Genomic DNA, 9,539 nt, shown 5'->3' on the forward strand with positions numbered 1-9,539 from the left:
CATGGAACTATGCTCGTTTCGTGGAAAAAAATTTCGTGCAGCTCCATGCAGTCCGGCGCTTGATGGTTGCCACGTGTCTGTCCAGACGCTAGACCTTCCTCTGGCTGTGGAAACCACTCAGCTCGGCTCGCAGCTTCCTAGAAAGAGGATGGTTTTCCTGTGGAAACCGCTCAGCTCGGCTCGCAGCTTCCTAGAAAGAGGATGGTTTTCCTGTGGAAATCGCTCATCTCGGTTTTCTTCCTAGTCCATTGACGGCGGTTTAGGCTTGCTCCAGCACTACGCGGTGGTCGGTAGGTGAACTTTGATGCGGAAGCTCGGCTCGCAGCTTCCTAGAAAGAGGATGGCTTTCTTCCTAGTTCATGGACGGCGGTTGAGGCATGCTCTAGCGCTACGCAATGGCCGGTGGGTGAACTTTGACACGGTTCCGCCTCTTTCTAGGAAGCTGCAAGCCGAGCTGAGCGATTTCCACGGCCGGAGAAGCTCTAACATCTGATGCTTGGGACGGACACGCGGCTACTATCAAGCGTCAGACTGCGCGGACGGAGGTTCACAGCCCGACTGCACGAATTTTTTTTCCGTTTCGTAGCCCATTCGGTGAGAGTTGGTTTTGGGCCCCCAACCACTATCTAAGGCCCAAAAATGCGGATACAAAGGACTTCTCATTTCTCATCTACATTTGCGCGCAAGATTCCATTGACATAGAGTTGTGTACTCTTCTTTTCGAAGTAAAAACACCAATTAGCAGCATATAAAGACGGCAATTTGCCAGAGACGCTTGCAAAACAATTGATAAAAATCTACTCAACACACTTCATCAAGTAGTTATAAATGGTCGGGCTGGAGAACGCAGACAATAATCAAAAGGCTATCTTCCCTTGCTATAAAACCTGTAGTTATACTTGCAATACATTAACACGGCATCTCCAGTTTTTTCCTTTCCTTCTATTTTCCTTTAGCTACACCAAACAATGCATCAACCCATGTTACACACAAAGCCAAGAAAGGCAAAGAAGAGAAGCTCGAAAATGGAGGCAAGAAGAGATGCACAAGCGCGCGCATCGAAGTGTTTATTACAGTTCGACGGACTCGTAGGTGGCGGAGTAGTCCGGCATGCGGTGCAGGCACCGGAGCACGCTCTCGGCTGCCTGCTTGGTGGCGGCGTCGCCCTTGTGGAAGGCGCCCACCAGCAAGCTCGGCAGCGCCCGATCGCCGGTCACCTCCCTCACGCACCGCTCGCTGCCGTGCGCAAGGAACCTCTCCACCGCCCAGAAGCACCTCCGCGCCACCGTCCCGCCGTCGCCGGCACCCCGCCCGTCGTCGCGGTGCTGCCGCAGCGCCCGCAGCACGTGCCGCGCCGCGTCGTGCTCCGCGAGCACGGCCACGCCGCTCGTCACGTCCACGGCGTCGTCCATGAGCGTGCACAGCGCGCCGAGCGCGGCCTCCACCACGCGCCCGCTCTCGTTGCTCTCCAGGACGCACAGGAGGCCCTCCACCGCGCCGGCCTCCACAAGGCAGAACGTCGTCGACGGGGAGCACACACCGCGGTGCACCGGGCAGACCCGGCTGTGCGCCGGTGGCCGCCGGTTGTCGTGCACCCGCCCGGCGGCATGCGCCTCGCGCAGGCGCTGCAGGATGTTCTTCTTCTTCGGGCGCCGCTCCTCGGCCGGGGGCTGGGAGAGGTTGTGCGTCTGGCTGCTGAGGTTCTCGAGCCCGACCGCAGCGAGCCGCTGCACCTCGTCGCTGCCCGCCGACCGCACCAGGAGATCAGTGAGCACCGACGTGAGGTTGTGATTCATGGCCGCCAGAAGCACGTCCGGGTCATACAGAGTCGTCGTTAGCCGGACGAGCGTGCCCACGAGGCCCTCCATGTACGCCTTCGCGTGGCGGCTTGCCCTCGTCTCGCCGCACTGCATCTCGTCTATCTTGGCCAGCGCGGTCGCCACGGCGCCCCGGTTCAGCAACGCGAGGTTCAGAGCAATGTGCTGGTACGGCAGCTTCGCCAGGAGCGTTGCCAACACGGCATGCCGCTCGGAGATCCGCCCATTCAGACCGATGCTCTTGACAAGCTTCCCTGGCTGCCCCGGGGCCTTACAGAGCTTCTCGGCAATGGTTTGCCCCATATGCGGGGACAACGCGATGAGCAACCTCGTCGCGGCGATGCCAAGTGACTCTGACAGTGAACCCATGAGCTCAATCACAGTCTGGCTGCTGTCCTGCTCCTTCATGACTGAGACCACCGTGGCGAGAGGCTTGGGGAGCGCGGTGAGCGCAAGCAGCACGCGCACAATGCTGAGGTTGAGGGTGTCAGGCATGGAACACTTGAGCATGTGAGCGAAGTTGTACACCGAGTACTTGGACGTGATGACGTGGCCTTCCTTGTTGACAACGATGGCCTCAGGATCCAAGCCAGACTCAACAATGTTGGCTAGCACAGCGGCAGCCTCCGTCTTAGAGCCCATGGGTTCCTCATCAATCTTTCGGATGAAGAGCTCCTCGACCATGACTGGGACAGCACCAGCATCCACGAGCGTCTTGCCGTTGGGGTGGTGGGAGGAGATCTGGACCAGGACGTCGAGCGCTGCCTTGCGAATTGCTGTATTGCCACTGCGCACCATCTTGATGAGGATCTCTGATGCGCTCCCAGCAATGTTGATGGTCATCTCCTGTTTCTGAATTAGCTCCCCAAGGTAGCTCACCATTTCTATCTGCACATCTTCTGACCCTGTTTAGTATGTTCATGTCAGCCCATGGTAGAGTTAACTGTTAAGGTTTGATTTGAAAGGATACAGTCAATTTCCACAAGATTTAAAATGGAAAACAGAATGTGTCAACAATCACCAAAGAAAGATGTCTTAATTTTGCAACTTATCAAATAATCTGTGACTTTAGTTCAAACTTCAAATAACCAAAGGAAAACTCCCACTGTACTCAAATGGTTTCTTTTCAGAAATAGGATGCAAATTAAAGAAAATGTATGTACTGAAAGTTTTGAACTATTCATGGTTATGACAGGGCGAAAGTGGCATTTTCCACTCAAAGTTTCCCGAACTTGTAGTATTTGTTTGCTTATAACACACAAAAGAAAGTGATTTTTTCCTCTAGACAGGCTAAATCTTACCTTCAACTAGGTGCCTTTGCAAAGGATCCAAGTAGCCACTTTCAGCCATGTACTTGATATTCTTTGGTAATTTCTCTAGGTTCTTTAGGACATCTCCAGCCTTCTCGGCAGCAATGGGATCATCCGAGCCGTTGAACTTCATTGTGGTGAGAATTAGTATGCTTCCAGCAGTTGAACCAATGTTCTCCAACAGTAACTCTGATTTCGAAAGCTCCACTAAGAAAGAGATAGCTGCATGCCTTTCATCAGTACTACTGCTAGAAAGCAGCTTTATCGTCCTTGAAACGGCTCTGGTTTTTGCAATGATTTCCTGTATGTATGAAAACAAATTTGAGTCAAATGCAAGATGATTAGGAGTTGAAAGTTGAAACTGCATTCCATCATCAGTTTCGGTACAATAATTGCATAACGATTTGCAAGATTGGGGAAAAGATCAAAGATGACAAATGTTGAAATATCTCAGACACACCTTTCCTGCATCGTCCTCAACCAACAGGCAGAGAAGGTCCAGGGAGTCACACCGAATAAGCGCATCCTTGTGGTCCAGAAGCCGCGCTAGGAACTTGGTGATGCCAATCTTGTGCATCTGATCCCTGTTCTTTCTCCTCAGCCTGGCCAGCACCTTCAGCTCATGTATGGCCTCAAGCACCATCGCCTCTGTGGTTGCCATAGAAAGTGCAGTACGTGCGATCCTGATCCGTGTCGCTTCATTCCTCGTAATCCATTCTGCAATCGTGCTCTTCAGTGGAATATTGCTCCTTAGTGTCTTGCTCTGCATTGCGGTCTTTGTAACAGGACATATCACAGGTTCAGAGCTATCTGTAAACTTCTCAAAGTAATCCTCAATGGCTCTCCTGTCATAAGTCACACTACTCTCCGTTGTTACTGGATCTACCATGACCTTGTTTGTCAGCGGACAGAAGAAAGAATCATACAACGGCTCAACATATTCCGCGACTTCAGGGAGGGAACTGAAGGACTGGCCACCAAACTCATGTGACTCCTGGTACATCCCCTGCAAGAAGTCCACCAGCCTCGGCATGTCACTGTTGTGCAATGTTCTTCTCCTAGGTCTTTCCATGGACACAACCATCGACATATCACCCTCTGAGTAGCCATCACAGGAACGCTGATCATACAGATCGTGCCGGTTCCTGACAACCTGAAGGTGTCCACTGACTGCTGGCTCTGCAAACCTGCTGCTAGTAAACGTCGATACTGGTATCCTGTTGAGCTCATTGCTTATATTCTTTATGACATTGTCCAAGTCCTCGGTTATGCCCAGGAGGTCGTCATCCATGAGCCGCTGCGCGGCGGCGCTGCACTTTGCGACGAGGTCCTTGGCGAGGTCGACATTGGCAGCCAGATACTCCATTACGTGCAGCGTGTTGGTCGGCGAATGCTGCGCCTTCTGCAGCTCCATTGTGCCCGGGGCTGCCGTATGGTGGAGGTGGCTGTCCACGTCCATGAAGTTCTCCTGCTCAACATCGATGGCTGCTGCCGACGACATGAGCTCGGAGATGGCTGCTAGCACGGACTCGGCGAGGGATGCCTTCCTGGCCTGCGCTTCGCTTCGCTGAACAAAGGGAAAGTTAAGTGTGAGTCACCCAAGCAGACGCATCCAAGCAACGATGAACTTTTGTTTTGGTATGGGAAAGGATAGTTCAGAGTTCAGACCAGAAAGTCGTAAAGAAGAAACCTACCAACTTTGTTCGCTACAAAAGTACAATTCTGCAATCTTAAGGTGATAGGGATCGATTCTAAACAATCCACTGGAGAATAGTATAATACACAGGGCTGGCCACTTTCCCCCAAATTCCCAGCTGTTACAGATTGGTTTCTTGCAACAACCAGCGTAAGACTATTTGACTGAAAAACAATAGCAGGCCAGTTTGTACGCTAGCTGCTGCCAGAATGGGAGATGGGAGATAAACCAAAGTTTTCAATTCTCATGGTCCTGGAAGGAAAATCAAGAACACCTAAATAAATAGATTGGGGAAAAGACGACAAAACCAGCTCTATACAGTCTTGGATTGCAATTTGACAGGTTCGTCTGCCCCCGACACCTTCCAAACCCATCGAGGCTGTCCTAAATTTTCTGAATTGCAAACAGAGCCTTTCACTACGCCGGACCGAGCTCACACGGCACCTTCCCTCAGGAGGAACCTCAGGGTACAGGAAAGCACAGTACGAGCGGGAAAACAGAGACAAGAACTGCAATCTTTGGAAATCACACCCCCAAAGCTCAGCTAATTTTCATGAGATCCTGCTAAGCCACTGAAATCACGACGAATTGCATCTGAATAAGCAGGCAAGTAGGCGGCGGCTCAGCAGCACGTACCTGCATCCAACCAAGAACTTGAAGGAACTGTGCTTCTTCTCCTCCCCCTCCCCCTTCTGCCTGCCTCCTCCCCCTGCGCTGACGGCGGCGCAGGCTAGTGGTGCCCGGGGAGCATTCTCCCCTCCCAGCTCACACCCACACCCAGTCACCCAGGCATGGCGCCCTCGTCGCCCAAGAACAGCACCGCACGCAACGGGACAGCCGAGGTAGAAAGGGCGGAGACCAGCGAGAGGCGAGGGATAATGGTGGGAGACCGCGCAGCTCGCAGACCCAGTCCAAGCAAGGTCACCGTCCCTCTCCCTCCTGTTTAGAGATTGGCAAATAAAGGCGCACCCTTTTTCTAATCACCCCAGCTCACACACTTGTTTATCCATGGGAACGGTACAAAGATGTTGACCTTTTTTGTTCCAGGGAACGACGGTGCTCCATCCGCCACGGATGAACCCCCAATTCGCCAGCGCTCGCTTGCAACGCACGCACGCCACGCCACGCCTCGCGCTCGCGCGCGTCAAGACCGTGCCAGCGGCCTAGCTGCTCAGGGATGGATTTCACGGCAAGTTTAGGTAAAGCTGGGTTACGGGCAACGCTTTTTTTTGATGGCTCTGCATTTGGAGGTGGAGCTGGAGCTCCGGGAGGGTAATACTCCAACGGTTCATCAATGCAGATTGTTAGGACACAATCAATGGCAGGTGGGCCTAGGCAATTGCACTCTTCGATGGAGGATCTTAGACTAGAGTAGGCTCACGTGCGAGGTTTTGGGAACCAGAAAAGGCCGGTCTGGATTCTCTCGCAGCCAATGGGTTTTTTTAATCTTTCATGGATATGCAGGTTACTGATCCCAACTGTAGGTGCATTAATTAGCGAATGTGCTTACAGTTAAGTTAAGTCCCACAAAAAGTGTACTTTTATTTTTACCCCTAAGTCAAATCATCCCACCTTTAACCAAATTTATATAAAATTATATCAATATTTTTTATGTCTAACAAGTTTCATTAGATTCAGTATGAACTATATTTTCATACACATTTACACACTTAGTGTTATAAATATTGATAATCTTCATTGTAAACTCGATCAAATCTAAAATAGTTTGACTTAGAACAAAAATAAAATGACACTGTTCACTGGACATTGGGAGCTCCCAATGTTCTTATATGGGAACCAAACATCCTCAAGAAAAAAAAAGAGTCCAATTCAAAAAAAAAAATACCTCTCCAGATTTCAAATAGTAAGCGAACTGTTTCTGCGGCCCTTTTGTATGCACATTGTTCTTTTTCTCTTTTGAACCGAAAGTAGACCTGAGCATTTTAAGCCCAGCTCGACCCGAGCTCGATGGATTTTGGCCTGCCCACGCTATCTACCTAGCAGAGTGTGGTTAGCGAAAACCAAACCTGAAAAAAAGTCAGGCCGACCCAAACAATTAATTTCATTTATTTTTCAACTAAAAAGGAATGGGCAACCCTAGCTCGGCCCAACAATGCCACGGGCTGTTTGTAGGCACAAATTTTCGACCGGAAATGAATCGGCTTTTTATCGGCCCAGCCCGAGTCCAACCCGGACCGAAAGTATGATTGACGTTGAAGGAAAGGCTACATGAGACAAAATTATGGCAGCATAGTAGCGCTTGAGTTGTCACTCGATCGGTCTGGTTTATGAGTCCTTGGATATTACGCTTCGAGCCCCTTTTGTTTTGCTCTCCATTATTTGCCTCATCATAAAGGTATGGCGCTATCACGCTATGTGTTTGTATAAATGTGATGTACATGGAAAAAAAGTTTTCCGAACAAGTTTTGTACAAAATTTATTGAACGAGTCGCTCTAAGAAAATTAGAGGACCTGCATCTTACTGGCAACAGAAAGAAAAACAAAAAACTAGAGAGAAGTACGATGATACGGTCTGAAGCTTATCCAGCCAGAGTACGGATGGGCTGACTTTCTTCACAGATGAGGATGAGGTAGCGTGCACAGAGCCTGGATTTGGTTGGTACGACTCGGTGCAGGATCACTAGACTCATTCATTCTTAATCCGCGTGATTAGGCTAAAAGAAAGCCGCTGATTAGAATCATTCCAACTCGAGTGGCCAGATGGCGATGGCTACCCAGCTGCTAGCGGAGCATATAGGGACAGCTCGATTAGTGCCAAGAAGAGGGTTTTCCACGCAGCTGTCTCTGTAGCATCAATGCATCATTGATTGAGCAGGCCGGGTTGGGTCTGGGCGCCTGGCATCGTGGTATTCGTTGCCCTCGCTCTCAGAATGTTTGACGTTCTGGGCCCAGAATGAGTTGTGTGCGCCTTTGTTGTACGTATGCTACTGCTCCGTAGTGTCTGTATGCATGCGTTTTGCTTTGGTTTGGACCAATATTCCTGGCGTTTAGAGTTGAAGAACCTTGCTTACTTCGAAAAACAGTTGTAACCTTGGAGTGGACTAGCCACTACCGCAACTCCCAAGGGCACCCGCAACGGGAAAGAGAAGAGGAGAGAGGAAGACAAGCGGGTCCCACCCATGTGCAGGAAACACCTTCGCACCCATTTTCTCCTTGCTCGCTCGGGGATGACGGCAGAGGAGACGAGCCGAGGCGGGATCATCGCCGGAACGCAGGACTACGGCTGCAGGCGACGCCGAGGCAAAGCTTGTGGACGAGCGCGTAGGCAGGGGGGGCGGCCGGCGCGGTAGGAGGAGATGAGCGCAGCGTCGAGCAAGCTCGGAGGTGGGTGGCGGTGGCCAGCGCAGGTGCGGGCCCATGCGGCCGGAGTTCATGGAGGAGGACGCGGGGCGCCGGGTCTCGGGGACATTGGAGCCACTGAGGGGCGAGGCCGCCGGAGGCCGGAGCCCGCGGCCAGGAGCGGCCTCCGGAGCTCGCGTCCGCCACGGCAGCGGCGCGGCCACCTGCGCGCGCGAAGGACAACTGCGAGGCTTGAGCTCCACGGCCGGCGGCGAGGTCGGGCGGAGCAAGCGGAGCTCCGCGGGCGCGCGAAGACCAACGCGGTGGAGCCATGGACGGCGGCGAGGCCGGGCGGCGCAGGCGGAGCTCACGGGCGTGCGAAGGCCAGCGCGGGTGGAGCCGTTGATGGCGGCGAGGTCAAGCCCCACGGACGGTGCCGGCGCTGGCGGCATGGCCAAGCTCCGTGGGCTGGAGCGTCCGCGGGCGCAGAGACTGAGGCGAGGGGGCGCCGGCGGTGGGCGCAAGGCAGGGGTAAAGCCATGGTGCGGGCGGCACCGAGGCGCTCCCGCGGCTGAGGACCGCGACGGGAGGTGAGAGACTGAGAGGATAGGATTGGGGCCCACAGTAATTTAGAAACTTGTGCTATAGTGAGATCATCTATAGTGGTTGTTTTAGGGCATGTTTGGCAACAAGGTGTTAACATCAGTCACATCGGATATTTGAATGCTAATTATGAGTATTAAATATTGGCTAATTATAAAACTAATTGCATAGATGGAGTGTAATTCGCGAGACGAATCTATTAAACCTAATTAATCCATGTTTTGACAATGTGGTGCTACAGTAACCATTTGCTAATGATGGATTAATTAGGCTTAATAGGTTCGTCTCACGAATTAGCACATGGTTCTGCAATTAGTTTTATAATTAGCTCATATTTAGTTCTCCTAATTAGCATCTGAACATCCGATGTGACACTGTTAGTTTAACACCTCGTATCCAAACACTCCCTTATCCTACGTGGACACTGTTACAGAGGGTAGGTTACTGCGGGTGCCCTAAACCAGGGGTGTTTGGATCCCGGACTAAAATTTAGCCCCGTCACATCGAATGTTTGACACTAATTAGGAGTATTAAACATAGGCTAATTACAAAACTAATTTCACAACCACTAGGCTAAATCGCGAGACGAATCTATTAAGCCTAATTAGTCCATGATTTGACAATATTGTGCTACAGTAAACTTTCGCTAATGATGAATTAATTAGGCTTAATAGATTCGTCTCGCGACAATTAGTTTTGTAATTAGCTCATGTTTAATCCTCCTAATTAGCATCCGAATATCCGATGTGACACGGACTAAATTTTATAATTTAGCTCAGGATCAAACACCCGCTGGTGAGCAAATTAGCTGAC

General features: G+C 51.4%; 1 protein-coding gene across 1 annotated transcript; it reads right to left on the minus strand.

Moving 5' to 3' along the window:
- Positions 1-854: 854 nt before the first annotated feature.
- On the minus strand, positions 855-5,867 carry LOC117852660 (putative U-box domain-containing protein 42). The gene is made up of 4 exons (XM_034734852.2): positions 5,460-5,867; positions 3,588-4,694; positions 3,119-3,428; positions 855-2,722 (listed from the first exon to the last, which is right to left on the minus strand). Exons 1-4 carry the CDS (start codon positions 5,463-5,465, stop codon positions 1,071-1,073), a joined length of 3,075 nt encoding a protein of 1,024 aa, XP_034590743.1. The 5' UTR covers positions 5,466-5,867; the 3' UTR covers positions 855-1,070.
- Positions 5,868-9,539: the final 3,672 nt, after the last annotated feature.

Source organism: Setaria viridis, chromosome 4 (assembly GCF_005286985.2).
Source record: "Setaria viridis chromosome 4, Setaria_viridis_v4.0, whole genome shotgun sequence".
Lineage (NCBI taxonomy): Eukaryota > Viridiplantae > Streptophyta > Magnoliopsida > Poales > Poaceae > Setaria > Setaria viridis.